This window comes from Augochlora pura, chromosome 11, assembly GCF_028453695.1.
Source record: "Augochlora pura isolate Apur16 chromosome 11, APUR_v2.2.1, whole genome shotgun sequence".
NCBI lineage: Eukaryota > Metazoa > Arthropoda > Insecta > Hymenoptera > Halictidae > Augochlora > Augochlora pura.
The window spans coordinates 4,107,937-4,127,640 of NC_135782.1; the positions used below are offsets into that span (position 1 = coordinate 4,107,937).

Sequence of the window (19,704 nt, forward strand, 5' to 3'; positions counted from 1 at the left end):
TTTGACGAATAAATGTCCATCGAACGGCGGTAGGCTTCCTCGCTCATTCACTTTGACGTCGCACGTGTTGCAACCCGTCGGTACAGCTAACGTCAGCGACGTCAGCGACGTCAAACGTTTTGCTTTGCTGTCCGAAAACTTTTACCTTTTATTGTCATAAAGTCTGACGCTTTTTATTCGCTGCTCTTTCGAAATGATTTCAAAGCGATTTCGAATTTTATAACCAAACTGCTTCAACTGAAAGAACAATACTATTTCTTATTGATTGTTTTGTAGCAAAAATGAGACTTCAACATAGTCAAAAATTAATTTTACTATCAAACAATGTACATTATATTTGTGAATTTTAATTTTTACTTTATCCTGCTTTCCGTGGGGATTATTCATGAAAATTAAATTAGCATAAACGTTCAAACATTAGTGATTCATTTAATTTTGCTTTAATTATAGGACAGAATGAATTATTCAATATGCATAATTGCTTGCAGATAACATTATTTTTATCAACAGAGAAAATTACTTTTATCTGCCACGAAAATTATTTTTATCTACAACGAAAACTATTTTCGTCTGCAGCGAAAATTAATATCCTTTCGAACCGAAATAAATTTATATATCAAACGAAATGAATTAATTAAGATAATCGACTGTTTCCAGACTTGTTCAAGAGCATTATCTGTCTAAGCGGTATCGCTCTTGTTCCGCGCGCGTTCGCCGACGACGAGTCCTACTACCAAAACTCGCAAAAACTTGGACAACGTCTGAAGTGTCCGATAAACCAGTCTACCAAGGACTTGGTTGACTGCCTTCGAAAAGCGGACGCGAACGTATTGATCAAGGAGTCGTACGCGATCTTCAATGAGATCGATGTAGCGATATCCACGACATGGAGGCCCACGAAGGAACCGGATTACCCTGGCGCGATCTTCAACGATACACCGGTGAACATAATAAAGAAACAGATCGGCAAGCTTTATCCAGTGATAATCTCACATGTGAAGGACGAGGGAACATTCTTCACCAAAAGTAAGTCACGATCAACTATTAAATTAATTATTTTAACGTACAGTTTCCTGTAGTAACATTTATAAAATTCGTACTCTGAAGTTTGCAACAATAAAGTGATGAAACGTTCGTTTTTGCAGACCTGCTGAAGGATGAAAAATTATACGATCTGTGTATAAAACAACCAGTGGGAGTGATAGAAGTGATCCTGAGCCACTACTCGCCATTAAAGGGTAAAAATATCACGGATATTGCTGTGAAAGCAAAGAACTACTATCTGGGCGTCGTGCTGCCAAAGGAGAAGGCAATTGTAAGTACTTCTATGCGCGATGTAATAAGATTATGCGAGATCCGTGCTCGAGACATTCGTGAAAGTGTCGGTGCTTTGCGAAATGCAGGATCGCTCCTCTCAGACGGAGCCGGAATAGCAAATACAATTTGCTTGGGGCTCTATTGCATTTTTGGGAGCGCTGCGGAATACTAATAATAACAATTCTGATAATTCTGATAATTCTAATAATTTTAATAATTCTAATAATTCTAATAATTCTAATAATTCTAATAATTTTGATAATTTTCATAATTTTGATAAATTCAAGCAGCTATCTAGATCTTCTAAAATTCCAAATAATATAAATAATAATTTCACTCGTGACTAACTTTTTAATCTGACGAATATACTATAGCTTGCAATCGTGTTCCATCACATTTGCTTTGATTTCAGGTGATCGAAGGATACACGAATCTTCTGTCGGACTTGTATTACAACTTCCCAACGATTCAGTTGGACAACCACTTGCACAAGGTTAACAACAATAGTGTGTACGTGTCCCGTTACAACTATCACGGAACCATCACAGCCACGTTAGATTTTGGGGAGAGCTCGTTGGGTGTAGCCGGCGTCGGACAAGGCTCCGATTTATTCTCCATATTCCCGCTGTCGCCGAAGGCCCTAGGGCCTGAGTACGGCAACCTAAAGCCCTCGAAGAACGATAAGTATATCAGCACCGTCTACATCGATCTCGGCTCCTCCTTCTCTTATAACAGGTAAGGTTTCCTTCCACTGCTGTGATTTTATACGACTCATGCGAGTTGTCTCAAAAGTCAAAATAAGGTATTCTTTACGTCATTTGCAATAACTTTCTCCTTAGCGAAAATGCAATACGTAGCCTTGTTTGCGAGTTATTAATGAAAAACAGTGGCCAATGAGATGCGAGCTCCGCTGGCGCGTGTCGACTGTGGTAGGGAGCGCGCGACGCCCAGTTCCACTCATTGGCATGGTCGCCTCGCGCTAGAAGAGCTCGCATTTTATTGGTCAGTGTTTTTCATTAATAACTCGTTAACGATGGATCAGAGAAGAATTTTGTAAAGGAAAAAGTTACATCATTTGGCCTTAAGAATCCTTTAGTTTAGGATTGTTAAATATTTTTGGAACATTCTGTATCGAATAGAGTGATTTAGAGTACGGTTTGGAGAATTCAGTGACAAGTTATTATAGTTACTAAACCATTACAGATATTGTAACGAAACTTTCACTAAAAATAATTAAACAATAGTATCTTTTAGCCACTGATAATTGAATATTTTTTTAATTTTTGCCTTGTTGCTTTTTAAATATGTATTTTATATATTACATGTAATATTCTATGGAGCACGTTTTATGGAATAAAATTATCAATTATCAAGTATAGTTATTAACTTAGAAAAGTACACTTTTTCGTTAAATATCACTGAATTCTACAATCCGGACTGTACGACCACCAGTCAACAAATTACACTCGTTGTCGCCGGGAGATCCGTATAAAAATCGAGCAATCACCGACGACGGTAATTGCAGTACGAGTTGACCGATACGTTTCCCATTGCAGCACGCCGGTCTCGTCCCTGCTGCCCGATCCCCATGTGTGGAAGCCGCAGAATGATAATCCGGGCGTATATCTTGACATAGGCGATGTCACCTCCACCAAGGTGACGCTGGAAAGCAAATATTCGTGCAGCGTCAACTTTTGGTTCGATAACGTGCCGCAATATTCCTTGGATTAACAAAATGTTGTTTGCGCGGCCACTTCCGGTGGCGCGGCGATCAAAATCAGCCGTTCGCGGTGCTGTCGAGCACGCGCGCGGTATTGTTAAACGTTAAAATGCAATGATAAAAATGAAAAAAAAGAAAGAATAAAAACCATACGTTGCCGTTCATTCCGTGCCTTCCACCGTTTCCCTCGGTACTTTTTTTTATTAAATGCAGTTCTTCGCAGTCTGTGCATATTCTACTTGATTTTATTTTTCAATTTTGTGAAATTGATATTTTTGACAAGCAAAAATATAAATATTGGATTTCAGAGCGTTTTTGAATAGCTGGAACGACCTTTTAGCAAAACTGGGAGATTTTAATGTAAGCTAGTAAAAGATATATGATGTATGCTAGTTTATTAATTGAAATATTAATTTTTTGGATAATCAGAAATTTTAAGGCTACGTCAAAGTTATATTAATACATATAAAATTTAATAATTGGATTTCATGGTACTTTTAAATATTTAGAACGTCGCGTGAATTTCATCTTTTTATCAAAGCTGAAATATTATAATATAAGCTAGTAAAATATATATAATATATACTATCTTATCAATTACAATATTAATTTTTTAGATGACTAGAAATATTAATTAGAGCAATTTAAGAGCAATACTGCTCTTTATATCATTACTACCGCCATAGCGAGCGACGATGTTTCACTAGCGCCTCTCGCAGCCCCCCATGGAACTAAACTCTTACCACCATAGTCATTTTATGGTGGTCAAAGTACTTCTTACATTATATATTTATATAATAACACTAACGAGATTTCCCTCGTTACAGTATCGAGCAACTCCCCCTCCTATCGCGACACAAACTTTATTTATTGCATAATGGATGACAGAGTTATCGAGTCGGATATCATTTTAATGAAACGTATATATAACTCAGCCACGACGGCGGCGGCAAGCACGAAGACGAGTGAAGTATTTAAACTAGTTAGGAAACATGAAGTCGCGAACTTTCGACGGCCAACACCTGTTTTAACAGGCAACTTATACTTCGCCTAATGAAATTTCAGGAATTCTATACAGGCTTCCCGTGAAATCATCGCGAGGCTTCACCCCTCCGTCGTCGTCGAATAGCGAAAACGCAGCGAGGCGACGCTCGCAGAGAGCCCCTCTCGACTTAATGAGATGCAACGTTAACAGAATTTGCGGTGCCGAGCTGTGTGTATCTTGACAACCGGTAACATGAATTACGATAACTTTTCAAGGTCCGCCGACATTATGCGTGGGACACGCGGGCATGCTACGAGGGAAAGCGTAACTCCTCGGACATTCGTCACGCTCGAACAACGCGGATTAACTTCGAGCCGGAGAAGGCGCGGACGAACGTAATGTGCTTTCGGCCGAGATCCAACGGGGGCCGATCGTATAGGAATCGATCTCTGGTTGATAAGCAGGTGCTGTGCTTTAATTTGGTGGTGTTGATGCTCGTCGCTGTGATTACAGTAGCGGTCGTGAATTTCTGGTTCTTCCTGGACCAGCCGAAAGTTCGGATTGGCGAGGGCTATGTTATGGGGACCACGATGAGGACGAGGAACGGCCGCAAGGTGTTCGCTTTCCTTGGGGTGCCTTACGCCGAACCGCCGGTTGAGGATCTCAGGTGGGTGGCTTAATGTTATAGCAATTTGGTAATTTAATAATTTAGGAATTTTTGAATTAGGAATTTAGGAATTTAGGAATTTAGGAATTTAGGAATTCTGGAATTAGTAATTTAGGAATTAGTAATTTAGGAATTAGTAATTTAGGAATTTAGGAATTCTGGAATTAGTAATTTAGGAATTTAGAAATTCTGGAATTAGTAATTTAGGAATTTAGGAATTCTGGAATTAGTAATTTAGGAATTATTAATTTAGGAATTATTAATTCAGGAATTAGTAATTTAGAAATTATTATTTTAGGAATTAGTAATTTAATAATTTAGGAATTTAGGAATTCTGGAATTAGTAATTTAGGAATTTAGGAATTCAGGAATTAGTAATTTAGGATTTCAGTAAACATTTCTTTTATAAACAGTTCAAGTAAGAATAATCGATTTTCTTTCTGCTTTGTCTTGGAAGGTTTCGTAATCCTGTACCGAAGAAAGAATGGAGCGGCACTTTGAAAGCCGACGAAGAGGGTAATCAGTGTTTGCAATTTCACGGGGACGAAATTGTAGGAGACGAAAATTGTTTAACACTAAACATTTATACGCCAAAGGTGTGTTACATTTTACGTTAATAATATATACGAGACTTTAATCGCAACAGAAAATTCATGAGATAGGCATGAAAAATTTGCATTTAATTATTGTCATTAAGAAAAGTTAATTTTAACGACAGACCTTAAAAATCGTTTCTTTTTATAGAAATAGATGCATAATAGAACAGTGAAAATAATCTTGAATGAATTCAAAACATGTATCGCACAGTTCAAAAATTATTAAAATTATCAAAGAGTCAAATCGATTTATTTAATTTTTATTTAACTATTGCTCCGACCAAGCGATGCAGACAATTTTTATTACATCGTTAAAAAATCCTAACATTGCTATCACGTCAATCAGGGAAGTATTTATTAAGTCGACGTAACTTTTTAAATATTTTGTTAATTAAACGTATGATATTTGTGTATATATTAATAGATAAAAAGAAGCAACTATCTACCTGTATTGGTGTTCATTCACGGTGGTGGATACCTGACAGGTAATTCGAGTCGTTACCTTTACGGGCCAGATTATTTGCTGGACGAGAACATTTTACTCGTCACCCTCAACTATCGATTAGGCCCTTTTGGATTTCTCAGCACTGGAGATGCTGCAGCTTCCGGTAACTTCGGGTTAAAGGACCAGGTACTGGCTCTGAAATGGGTGAGACGGAATATACGTGCCTTCGGTGGCGATCGGAAAGAAATAACATTGGTCGGTGAGAACGTGGGTGCCACGTGCGCTGATCTACACTCGCTTTCAGACAGTTCAAAACGTATGTTATTTTCTGCTATTCGTTCATTTTTAGTACAGTTTATCGATAATATAATATATATTGTACTGTAGATGTTGCAAAAATCATACGTTTGTTGTAAAATATATTTTTGCATATAACTATAATTTTTGCATATATAACTGTATCATCTCCGCTTATTTTACAGATTTGTTCAATAATTATATCAAGCACAACGAAGTCCCTATGCCATCCCTGGCATTTCGTTTCAGCAGTTCCTATTTCGACGCTGCGAAAAGGCTCGGCGCAAGGAACAATTGTTCAATCAATGATTCCTATTTATTAGTGAACTGTCTGAAACGTTTGACTGCTCGAGAATTAATGAGCACTTCGTCGGTTTTCACACGAGTACAAGAACTGATGGGAACAGAGTGGGGACCAGTGGTGGAGCTGAGAACTAGGGGTGCATTTTTGACGGAATCCCCTATAAGTTTGATAGACAATTGTCAATTGAAGAACAGTTCGTTTATGACGGGGATCGTTCCGGACGAAGCTCCTCCAATTTTACAAAGTAAGTAGATAAATTAAATATTGGTAAATGAAAATAATTCTTTAGTAAATTAATATTGCATTATATTAATTCTTTATTAAATTAATCTTCTATTACATTCATTTTTTATTCAATTAATTTTGTGTCACATTAATTTCTTATTAAATTAATTTTCTGTTTCGTAATAAATTATATGAAATAAATTAAACGAAAGTTCCATAACCTTAAAAATACTTGTATTGCAACATATGCTAATAAGACCATTTCTAATATATTTAAAGATTTGAAATATTGTTCAAGATCTGTATCGGAATGAGACAGCATATGATATTTTCGCACGTGATCCATTGTCTTTTATGGTGGAACTATTGGACAACATTTATTTCCTGAGGAGTAAAAATATCCCCCGTATAGCAATCAAGGCGAAACAATTTTATTTGGGAGCAGAAATGCCGAGAGAGAAAGCTCAGGTATTATTTCAAACATTTCGACATCGTTCGACAATTCAATGCATTTTTAAATATATCGACGAATTAATGTACATATTTTTAATTAATAATCTAATTTCATCCCCTAAAAATGATTCTCTTTCATTCTTCGAGATTTTTAAAACTTATTTAAATTATTTTGGAGGATTTAAAAATATATTCAAAGGAAAGTAATTCGTTCTATAGAGCGAACCTTACTATACCAAATACCATCTCTGGCATAATTATTTTTCTCAGGTGCTGCGCGGAATTTCACAATTTATAACAGACATAATCGTATTGTACCCTTCGCTGTTCTACATCAAATACGTAACGGAGCATTGTGGACAGAAAATTTATGTGTATCTGCTTAACTATCGCGGCACTTTGAGTACATTATTCAACCCCGTGAATTGTGAGAAATTGTCTGTTGGCCATTCGGACAGCCTTGTTTATTTATTTCCGCGAAATTTCACGTACGCGGATTTCAATTACGATTTCGAGCAGATGCTGCTTGCACGAAATATCAGCGATCTTATGGTAGATTTATGGACATCCTTTGTAATGACAAGGTACTATTGAACTTTCCAAACACTAATTACAGTTTTAAAAATTATAAAATATTTTTTAGAATTTATATCATAGATTTTGTTTCGCGAGGAAAATTTACAAGATTAGAAAATGTAAGGCTACTACGACTGTTCAAAGTATTGTTTAAATATTAAAACATTTCTTTCATTGTCCAGTGTGCCAAAGTCGGATTTTTTGAAAGAATCGTCATTGTGGAAGCCCTACGCGAACAGCAGCTCGTTTCTTCAAATAGGAAACACTTCAGACGCCGTAACAACGTTGCAGACTTCATTTTTCGAGGAACGAATGAGGTTTGTGCATAATATGTATTATTACACTTAGCGTTCTTAATTGTAGTAATAATAAAAGTGATACAATATGAAATATTTGTAATACTTTTATATTTACGTTTATACAATTTTTATAGCAAAAGAATTAACTGAAAATGAAGTATTTATTAATTTAGATACGGAGCTGTACTTCATTTATTTAAATAGATTTTTAGGTATTTATTTTATTTAAATAGAGTCTTGCAACTCTTTATTTATTCAAATAAACTTCTCGACCCACTATTTTATGTAGATAAAATGTTGCTAACCTAATTTATTCAAGTAAACTATTGCTCGCTTAATATATTTATATATAAATCTTGCAAAGATTAATTATAACTAATCATAGAATCGAAAAAGCCGTGGCTGATAAATTATGAATCGCAAAGTAATGGATCCTCTTTTTCCGGCGAGCGATTCAGCTTCAATTTCAGCCTTCAAAAGTTAATCAAATTCCCCGGGGTAGGTATTTTAAAATCGATTTAAAGCAATCCCGTAGAACCTAATCATTTTTCGCCTAGCTACCATTCAAGACTTACGATCTTCCGACAATATTTGAAATTCTCTTCGAAACCAAGCTAGATCAACTGTGATCAAAATTCCTTTGCGATCACAAAAGTTTATTTATTACAAATTTAAATGTTAAATATAATTTTAAATTTATAAACTATATTAATGTTAAATGTTAATATTTAATAAACTTACTTATTAGTATTGAATATTAATATATAAGTATAAATATATAATACTATAATATAAGTATAAATATAAATATTATAATATAAGTATAAATATAAATATTAAGTTTATTAATGTACATAATTTATAAATTCTCACGGTGATACAAAATATAATTTATACAATAATATAATCTATAGAAAAAAATTAACAGGTGACTGTCCCTTGAAAATAATTAATAAATTCTGCTACACAGCAAAAGGCAAATCGTTTATGCGTTAATAAATATGTGATTATTAACCAACGGCGAACGTATCATTTGTCGGATGGTATTCCCGCACGGCGTGTTACCTTTTGCGCAAATATGGCCGGGAATTGTCAGTCGTCATACGACAAATAAGGCGGGTTTACTTTATGAGCTGAACCTTCGAGGAAAAACTGGTCAGGTAGCCCGGAGGATTTGCACGGCACTCCAATCTGATTATGTAAGTGACGGTGCCGCACCGCAAGTGTTTCAAAAATTCAGAATATGCAATGAGAGACACGAGGATCGGCTACAAGAAAGACAGTTACGGTATCATTTATTCTATGAATGATAAAAAGGACCGAAACTTGTCGCAATTCTTGATAAGGATTGGACGCGACGTGGACGACGCTTCTGAAAAATTTCTTGTTATTAAGGAAACGCAGGATATATTATAATACATTATTTATTTCACTGCACTGAACAAAGCAAGTAATTGCAATAATTGTATTTTTATTTGCCTTACACATTTACTATGTAATTTATTTATAACTAGCATGCAAGTTTTAATCTCGGTTTACGAGATCGTCAAAAAGTTAAATAATACTGATATATACACTTATTTAACTAAAATGATGTGATGATTATTATTCGCTGAAAGAAAAAGGTCAGTTTACAAGTTATATACACTTATTTAACTAAAATGATGTGATGATTATTATTCGCTGAAAGAAGATTAAGATTGCATGTCAGATTAAAATATATTATAATACATTACCTATAGTATGATAGTATATTATAATATATTTTTTATATCTTGGTTAACAAGATCGTCAAAAATATATACACTTACTAAACTAAAACCTAATAATAGTCACTAGCCCGAGCGAGCACGTCAAATTAAACAATTTATTAAAACAAAACACTACACTCTAATGGTCTTACCACGCGTCGAACTCACCGAACATGGCCGAGGTTGTGCACGAGGCCCAAGAATTCTCACCTGTGCAGAAACTGTCCTCCGTACCATCTTGTTCGACACTCGAGGAGCTGCCGGAGGAATATTCTCCTTCCTTCTCTGCGCTATGCTTTTCTTGTAGCGCCTTGCGGTTCGTCTCAGGACAGGATCATTCTTGCAGACCTTCAACCACTTGCCCGACACACTGGCAGCGCAAAGCAGAGACCTAGGATCCAACTTGCGGAGAATCAGCTGCGACAGTTCCGGTGGCAGTTCAGAAACAAAATCCACCTTGGAAGAGTCGAGCACTCCGATCACGTCAAGAAAGGACCTGAAGTTCTCCATGCTGCCTGTGCGGGTGCAAGGCGACGAATGCTCCGTTTGTCAAAATTTGAGAGTATATATACCTGGCGGTCGCGGTTCCGGCGTCGGTGACCGTTCCGGTACGGTGGTTCGACCAATCAGGATACCGGAAGGGGTTGACCGATTTTTGCGTTGGTCAAAGATGGACGGTAGGTAAGAGATTCGCAGTATTTAGATGTTAATGGCAGAATTATTTTGTCCATTTCTAAGTCGATAAATGACTTTGGCTTTCGAGCTATGGTTTAGTAATTTTTTAAAATTGTTTTCTTTTATTCTATATTTTCTTAAATACAGGCTACTTATATAAAATGAAAATTTGCTATAATATCGTGAGATTAAAGTTTGCTATTTACCTTTTCTAATTATTTTAACCGGTGGGCGCTGATTCAAAAATATATAACTAAGTAAATAAATAGTACTAATCAGGATAATAATAACAATAATAATAATAATAATACTAACAATAATAATAATACTAACAATGTAAAAAGAAGAAATTCTCTCGCCCCGTTTTCTATTTCAAATTTAAATAAACCTCTATTTCTATTAAATGCCTAAAGGAACGGCAGAGATCACGATTTATCATTGATTATTTTTTTATCCACTCGCGGATGTCTGTCGAGTGAACGATAGTCTCTCAGCCGTTGCAACGTCTTCGACAATCTTTCGTTCTGCCGCGTAAGCAGCTCGATCTTCTCGCGATTCGTATTCAGCTGTTGCGTCATGTCCGCGACAGGATCTATGGCCTCCTTCCGAATCCCTTTGTCAAACTTGTTCTCGTCCATGCTCTTTAATTTCTTGTCATCCTCCCGATTCGCCAGCGTGACACGTAGCAGTTCGATCTCTTGCTCCAGTTTCTCCACTTCCCTTCCGTGCTCGTCCTTCATCTGCGAAAGTATGATCGAAAGGCGTTTCTTTTTTTAAAACTCGTCCTTCGGTGCATCGTCCTCTCAGTTTCGTAGAGCATTTATTAGGAGACGGTGCTTGATCTAAGCGATTCATGTGTTTAGCAAACTTTAAAAGTTCTTTTTAAGTTCGTTGTTTACTAGGATTTTATTTAGCAAGTATTTCGTTTGAATTATTTTGTAGGAAATATTTAACCTTCCTTCGCTATTACAATACACTTCTAAATAATATGATAATATGAACAACATTTTTAAATTAAATATAAATATAAATCAAGAAAAGGAAATTAGTATTAAGAAAGCGACGCAGCCGTTCTATTTATTGCAATAAAAATGCGACTGGCGGCAAGAACGCCGAAAAGTTAATTAAGAGCGGTAATTTTTAGTTGCTCCCGAAATCGGTCGCTATTTATAGGTATCACGCCTCGGGATAGAACGTTTGCGATAATTGCCTGCGGCCGTGCGGTCGTAAATACTCCTCGATTCGCATAAGTTAATTCGAACACACATAGAGAGAGAGAGAGAGAGGGAGAGAGAGAGAGTTAATTCAACGGGGGCCTAGCCCGGCTCTCGGCCGGTGCATATCGTTGATAGCGTAAACACCAAGTAATTTCTATCGTCCGTGCATCGTTAACACGCTGTTCAGGGCAGCCATTTAATGCCTTCAATTAATCATCGGGGCCAGGTGGCGCGAACAGGTGAAACGAATGCGCGCGAGACCGGAGGGGCTCTGTGTGTTTCGTACGGAAAAGTTAGTCGCGGCCACACATCGAACGTTCGATAACGTTCTCCTTTCGCCTACTCTTCTTTCTCTTTCTTCTTTTTCTTTCTTTTATTTTTACTCCTTTTTTTAGCCTGATTTGTTTAAAGCGTCCCGATCGCCGCGCGCAATCCGATATTTTAGCAATTTAGCGGAACGAAATTATGGCGCGCCGTGGGAGTATTAATATCCGGGCGATCTCGCACGGATTTTCTACTAATACCAACGCGATCACGATAAAGCTGCGAAATCGGCCGAAAAGTTCTCCGCGCTGCGTCTCGATTGTTTACCGTTGCCAGTGTGTGGATAACTTTCTGACGAAGCTGGACGATTCAAAAATCCGCGATATTTATTCCGTATTATACTTGTATATTATATTATATTATACTATATTATACTATATTATACTATATTATACTATATTATACTATATTATACTATACTATACTATATTATACTATATTATATTACAGACTTTTCAGGACTTACGTTAATTCATATAATTGTTTTATTAAATTAATGAACTGTTTTTTGCACATTACCGTTACCAAATTAATATTTTCCTTTATTATAAAGTCATTAATATATTACGGAGAATAATTCTTTTTATACGCATTAGAAAATAAATAACATATAATATAGAAAAATTATTTGCAACCTTGCAGTGTCTAAACAACTATTACTGTCCACCCTCCTAAATGTGTCTCTATAATGATGAAACACCACCGAAATGTTTTAATTTCGTAAAATAATTATAACAAATCAAAACCTCGGAAGTGGATGTTTCGACTCACCGAATTGTTTTCTCGTCTCGTTTCAGCCAGGAGTGTTTGGAGACGTCGCTCCGCGTCGAGGAACGCATCGCGGGTATCGATGGCTTCCTTTCGGAGTCTGATCACGGTCCTCTCCAGTTCCAATTTGCTCTCGGCCAACGTACCGGTCTGACTTTGCAAAATGTTATTCCCGGACGCTGTAACGAACGTTCGCAGATAAGGTAATTCTGAGAGAGAGAGAGAGAGAGTATGTGTGGTCCGTCATCCCCGTTTACTTTAATCCTATGTGCGACGGTACGGCACGTGCCGTCAAGAGAACACCATAAAAATGCTGGTCGATACTATATTTATGCACGGATATTTATGGTGGATATTTATTCAGTTATTTAGTTGGTTATTCCGTTAGTTATTCAGTTAGTTATTTAGTTAGTTATTCAGTTAGTTATTTAGTTAGTTATTTAGTTAGTTATTCAGTTAGTTATTCAGTTAGTTATTCAGTTAGTTATTTATGTTTGGTAGTCGAATTATATAGAATTAAATTTCAGCTCTAAATACAGATTTTATTCGATAAATAATCGCGCGGTCCAAGGCGCGGCTGAAAAATTTTACGCGAATTACTTTCAGCAACAGGCCATGTTTTTGTGACTTTGGGGGGGAGGCGGGCGAGTCCGGGTAAAATCTGGAATTCCCATGAACAAGGCTGTTTTTCCTCGCGTCGCGGCTGTTGCTGCTGGCATTTATTAACGCGCGCGCGTGCAACAACAAGAAAGAAAATAAAATAAAAAAATGTCATAACATAACAGAAACTTGGCCGGCTTGAACGAAATTAAAAATTGAGCGACGCGGGTGGTAAACTTATACAAAAGTTCATTAGGCACGTTTTTTCGAACTCGAAGCGTTCGCACGATTGATTTCAACTCACACAACGCCGCGGCCAGCCTGCCGGTGCTCTCCACGGTGTTTTTTAATTGTTCGTTTTCGGTCTCCTTGACAACTTTCGCCTGGCTCGCCTTCTCGAGCTCCTCCCTCGCTGTAAAACAACATTTCGTGTAATTTAATACACCGTCGTGGCGCGCGGGACCCGTTTAATACCATCCGCGGATATTATACTTGTGATTTCAAAGGAAAGAAAAACACAGTTTAGCGACGTCCACCGTTCCATGACTTTCGATTCCCCGTTTTAAACCCCGTCGTCGTCGTATATAACTTCTCCCCTTCCGGTTGAGAACAGAACGTAGCGCGCTTAATTTTCTACGGGGGGTGAACTACCTAATCGCCGAGCAAAGTACTCATTAATTTAGGAAACACTTTAATTTGAAACTCGACGAAGCTCCGCTCAAACCTGACAAATAATGTATTAAACGAGGAATGCGTTTTCCAAGGCGGAGAGGGCGCCTCGTTTCGAGCGACGCGATTTATTCAACCCTTGCTATTTCTTTCACGGGCGCGTTCGTTCACGAATTTAATTTAATTGACTCTTTGTATATATTTATACATTATTTAACGATTATGCGATTTATTTAACGTTGTAGAGATATGTAGTTTTATTTAACGTTGGTCGTTTGTAAAATTCCTAAAATTGGTTGTTCGAGATAATGAATATTTTGGGAAAGAATTTTAAATAGATTCTGTGTTGAAAATTTAATTATTCTGTTATTAATATTTAGGAAAGATGGCAAATATTACGATAAAAATGGTAATTTAATTACGAAGAATTTCATTCAAGCGAAATCGATCCTAAGAGGTTAAAGTCGGAAAGGCGTTAATCGTTCAATCAGTGAAAGAGATCAACGATTATCGCGGCGAAGTGATTGCTTCTCGAAATAATATCATGACATATTCCGGGGTTCGTAGCATCGATTGCAGGCAAGCGATTGAAACGCGTTAGTTATTGATGCTGCTGAATTTGAAATCGACGTAGGAATAGCACGTCGGAACTAATATCGCGGTGACCAATTTTCTAATTGGACCGTTTCACCGCCATTTTCTCCACTGAAATTATCAGGACGACGTAGCCAAAATTACTATGATTGACAGTAGTATGGGAAAAATCATGGTGACGTTACGTGATCCCAATTCCGACGTATCACATATTTACGCATGCATTTTTGCATACATTTTTCGACTTATTTTTGCATATATTTTCGCATATACTTTCCACATACCTCTGCACATACTTTCTATATATCGCATATTTTCTACACACCACTGTATCATATTTTCTACGTACCTCCGCGCCAATTTTCGCCGATTCGACCCATTAATTTCGCGGAAGCCAGCGCCGAGCAATTGTCCCCAATTACCGGCCTCAACAAAATTGAATCGCAAGCCGAAACCAGTCCGCGATTCTTGCGCGCGTCAATCAAACTCCGAATAGCCCGTGGGGGTCAGAAACGGGGCTAGCGCACGAAATTTTGGGGTTAAGCAAACTGATACATAACGTCACCTCGAGCGGAACGCTCTACGTATGGGAATGATAGCGGTTAAACAACGCGCGCGAGCGGGGGAACACGGCTGAGAAATTTTTGCCTACGCGCTCTAGCCGCCGCTGTCGGCCAGCCGTTTGGCAGACGCGACTTGTAATCGATGGGGAACGATTTATGAACGTCCGTTCCCTGTAACAGATAGTAAATGGAGGGGACACTATGTTTCGAACGGCCCCGTCGTGATTTTGTTCCTTTTGCGGTGAAAACGGGGACGCGAAAGTGTCCGCGAAATCGAAACGATTTTGCGAACGTCACGGCTGTCCGGAACGGGTACGGGGGAAACACGGGTTCCTTCTTTTCTGTTCCGTCTAATTTATTCATGAAATTTGTTTAAAGATATTTAGATTATAAGGAGAAATTCGTGGGGTTGTATTTAGCAATTATTCGAAATAAATTTCTATTAATTTAGTATATTTCTTAATAATTTTAGTAAATATTTTGTTGCTTACTGTCTAGAAGAATAGTTAATCTAAATTATAAAAAAATGTCACATCGTTTAATTTGAAAAAGTTATTCATTTTTTAATGTTAACCCTCCGCCCTCGAGTGACTCCGCCTAAATTATTCTACCGCGTTTATATGCTTTGTTAAATAAAATAAAATACTATAAAAATAGCAAAAAATTTTCATAGATTTACAATTAACAAACCTTAGATCTACAGTTGAACTAGCATCGATTGCAAAGGATTGATACAGGTAGACGCGATCGAAGATAATCTTCGATTCCTTTCGTGCGAGTTACACCGTCGTGAAATTTGTCCAAGACTGTACTCTATCATCGAAACAGAGAAATGGTCGAACCCAGAAAGCAGCCGAAAACATTTCTCACCAAAAATTTCATCGAAAAAAGCGAACCTACTTTTACCAAGCTCGCGCCGCCTCGAAAGACGAACAATTCACCGCGCGGAAGTTTCGAAATCACTTTTTCCACGGTCGTTACACCGTCGTCGGGGCGGGAATCAAAGAACGCCGCGGCGAGAGGAAGAGATTCCGAAGGGAAACGACGAGGACGGGGAGAGGTGGAGGGTAGGGGGTGGACGCGGAAGCGGCGAAGAAAGGCTGAAGGGATACGGTCGGGGAAACGATGGACGGATTTCTCGAGAGAGGGAATATCCAGCGGTGGAAAACCTGCCGTTTTCTAGCACGTCCTCCAGCAGAGAGTTTTTCGCTTGCAAAGCGTCGGTCCGTTTCTCTTGTCGCGCTAGGCTCGCCCGCAGATCCCGGATCGCCGACTCGTGAACCTCCGCGGCGGCCGTCGCTCTCAGATCGGTGTCCCGCATCCGCGTCACAGCCGCGACGACGTCCGTCTCCATGCCTCTCGTCAATCTGCTCATCGCGGCCCATTGCGTGCACTCGTAAATATCCTGCCGGATTCGATCCCTGAAACGCGCCGACGCTTTTTATCATAGAAAAACGCCTCGTCGGCTTTTAACCGCTCCCACGAGCCTCGCAGAGTTTCGTCGCGATGCTTTCAACACGCCGCGATTCAAAAGTCAATTAAACCGTGGAAATGTGTATGTAGGAATTTTTTTGAGGTTAGTGAAACTGAATTTGCTATTGTCATTATTTATCGTCAAATTTTAGAAACATTAGCTATGGAAAGTTTATTATTATATAGTATATAGTTCAAGATATATTTATGGGTTTCTTTATTTGGAGAATTTTTCATGGAGAAACCTGTTAAGACGCGATTTGCGATCGTACCGTTCCGTCCTTACATTTGGGGTTAGGTTACGGTCACTTTGATTATTGCCATGTTTGAGAAGTTACTTTTAATGTTCATTTAACGATTTAATTACTTTACGGCACTGGTACGGCCGAGTAGTACCGGATGACGTACCTGGGAAGGTTAGCGTGGCCGTACCGTCCTCCTGGCAAGTGACGTGACCTAAACCCGTATAGGGCACAAAGGGGCCTAAACCCAAACTATAAACCCTTTGTCATATTTTGATGAATGCATCATAAATAACTAACGATAAGAAATAATGGATAATTCTCTTCTACGACAGCTTCTTGTCAATAATAAACCATTAACGTTTTAACTAAAATTCGATTAGAAAATTCGGCTAGAAATTAATAAAATAAAAATTATCAATTCTGACCCTTCTACTTTTTAAAATAACGTCATCAATACACGAATAAAATCTCTCCTTAAATTTCGTTCAAATTTAAAAAGTCAACGAATATTTATCACAATATCATTCGCGTTCGTTCTCGAATCGTTTTATTTTCTATATATTTCGCTTTCGCGCGAACATTATCCAATATTCGGCGATATTAAAGAAAATATCGAAGCGACGCAAAATCAAACAACCCTAAAATTGACGCGCAGCCTATCTCTTCTGTATAGTTCAGGAAGGAAACGTTCGCCCTTATGTAGAACATGCACCAGGGACAAGTTCCCATGTACGTGCATCATTTTATGAAACTCTACCCTGCAAAATCACAAACTGCATCGACGTGGCTGACGTTGAAAAACTCCCAAGGAAAAGGCGGCCGGAGAGAAAAAAAAAGAAGAAAGAAAGATCTAAAATCCCCGGCAAGAAAAGGTTACCTCGTTCGCGCAAGAAAAAGAAGAAAACCGCGAGAAACCGGTGAAAAACTCGCAACACCAAAAATATCCTTCACAAATGTAAAAATTCGTTTCGCGACGTTTGAAGTCAATTTAACTTGCGACGATCTTTTTGTAGCCTAAACGTTGTTATTAAAAATATTGAAATATTCTCAGATTATTTCAAATAAGGCAGAATTATTTTTAAAATAGTTCTATATTCAAATAATTAATGAATATAATTATAGAGTAAAGAATATGTATTTAAAGAATAAATAATTTTTAATTATTAATATATATAGATTATAAGCTTAAATATAAAATCAGAATAATATCGAAACAATATTCTATAAATTCTGCAATATATTTATTAATATTGCATAAACGATAGGTAAAGCTAAATAAACCCAAAATAAAACAAACTACGCGGTCCATCGATTTTCGCGACTTCGAAAACTCGCGGAAAACAATTGCGAGCCTAACGGAATATTCCCGTTAAACAAAAGTAACAAATATCTTCGATCGAAAAGCAATTTTCGTCGTGGCCGTTGTAGCGCGTGCGCGGCCTCCTCAAATTTGCAAATGGCAAATACAGTAATCCGCGAGGAAAGAGGAATTTCTCATTCAAACACCGTGCGCGCGCTTTGTTACGTTCTACAATCTGTGGAAAGGGGCGGGTACGTACCTTTCTGTGACAGCGACGGAAATTAATTCACTGTCAACGAACGCCCGCTCGATCGCGCTTATCGCGCGCAGTACCGCTTCGCCGGCGACGGTGCAGCTCTCGCAATAGTTCACGCTGCTTTGTGCCTGAGAACTCCGCGACACTTTGCGCGCGAGGTAATCCTGCGCCACGTCCTCCACCACCTCCGCGCCGTTCTTCACCTGTTGACGCGTTCGCTGCGTTTCGGGAGCTTCCTCCGGCCCGGGAAGAAATTTTTACGTTCTCGCAATCGTACGCACCGATTTCTGGTTCGCTTTGGCAAACCCCTTTCGCGCGCGCGCGCCACTGTTCCATCGTTTTAGACTCTGTTATTCCTCCCTTTGCCGTCCCGTTCCTTTCCAATTTAGATTCTTACTACCGCTTTTCAATTCTCCCGTCGCTCTGCTTCGCTGCGACGCGCCCGTCCACCCCTTCTGTTTCTCTCGCGCGGGACATGCCCGAGCAAAAGGAATATGCAACGCGGACATGCGAAAGGGAACTGTCATCAACGAATCGTTGAGAAGCGTACCGGGGAATATTGACCTTAGACGCTGTGCAGTTCTTGCGAACGTTACCTTTTCTCGTTGTTATTTCTATTTAATATTCGAGAACGTCTTTGTTGAGCGAACAGTGAATTATTGTATTCGAGAACATCTTTATTAAGTAAAAAGTGAATTATTAAATTAATAGTAAAAGTCTCGGTGGCAACGTATAATTTTGCCCACATTTTCTCTGCTTAGCAAATATTATAATAAATATATCAAACTCTTTCTTTAGTCAAACAAGAAATTGAAAAAAGAACAAAAATCGACGAGTATAAAACTCGTATAATTTATCAAAATCCAGCTAATGATAAGTTGAATATATCCTTGTCATTTTTAAATTAATCAACAGGGACAGTTTAGGAGGCTTACGGATTGTTTAAACATTGCGAAAGTGGCGTCGACGTAGGAGCTCTCCATAAACGTGTTCAATTTAGCCGCGGCGAAATTGCGTGCGGGTGGGGGGGGGGCGGTATGGAAGTTGTTTGCCGCTAGTTATGAATTTCGTTCACGTGTTGCGCGTCACAAAGAAAATTTCTTAGGTGAAATAGTTCCGGGACTTCATTTACCCCGGGCGGCATCGAAGCGCTTAGTAATTAGCGTAACTTCGTTCTTCGGCCGTGTCAACTTCGCCGTACGAAACCAAGTTTACCGAAGTCAGTTTAAACTTCTTTCACAGGATTAATCTTTTCATTAATAGTTTTCCTCCGGTTTTAAACGGCGCCCGGGCGTGCCTCTCGCTCTCCGCAAGAAACCGCCGGGTCTCGGCGCCCGTGTGATCACGCGCGGCACGCGGAACTTTCTTGCGGAGAGCGACGCCGC

General features: G+C 38.4%; 2 protein-coding genes across 2 annotated transcripts in view; both read left to right on the forward strand.

Annotated features, from left to right (window-relative positions):
• LOC144477149 (uncharacterized) overlaps window positions 1-3,152 on the forward strand; it is a 63,065-nt gene extending 59,913 nt beyond the window's left edge. Inside the window, exons 5-8 of the mRNA XM_078194636.1 lie at window positions 658-1,026; window positions 1,146-1,315; window positions 1,730-2,052; window positions 2,874-3,152. Of these exons, the coding sequence (XP_078050762.1) occupies window positions 658-1,026; window positions 1,146-1,315; window positions 1,730-2,052; window positions 2,874-3,048 (1,037 nt within the window). The 3' untranslated portion in view covers window positions 3,049-3,152. The remainder of the gene's footprint in view (window positions 1-657; window positions 1,027-1,145; window positions 1,316-1,729; window positions 2,053-2,873) is intronic.
• Window positions 3,153-4,342: 1,190 nt separating this feature from the next.
• On the forward strand, window positions 4,343-8,503 carry LOC144476875 (esterase E4-like). The gene is made up of 7 exons (XM_078194185.1): window positions 4,343-4,689; window positions 5,147-5,285; window positions 5,710-6,046; window positions 6,213-6,575; window positions 6,855-7,024; window positions 7,280-7,593; window positions 7,768-8,503. Exons 1-7 carry the CDS (start codon window positions 4,421-4,423, stop codon window positions 7,931-7,933), a joined length of 1,758 nt encoding a protein of 585 aa, XP_078050311.1. The 5' UTR covers window positions 4,343-4,420; the 3' UTR covers window positions 7,934-8,503.
• Window positions 8,504-19,704: the final 11,201 nt, after the last annotated feature.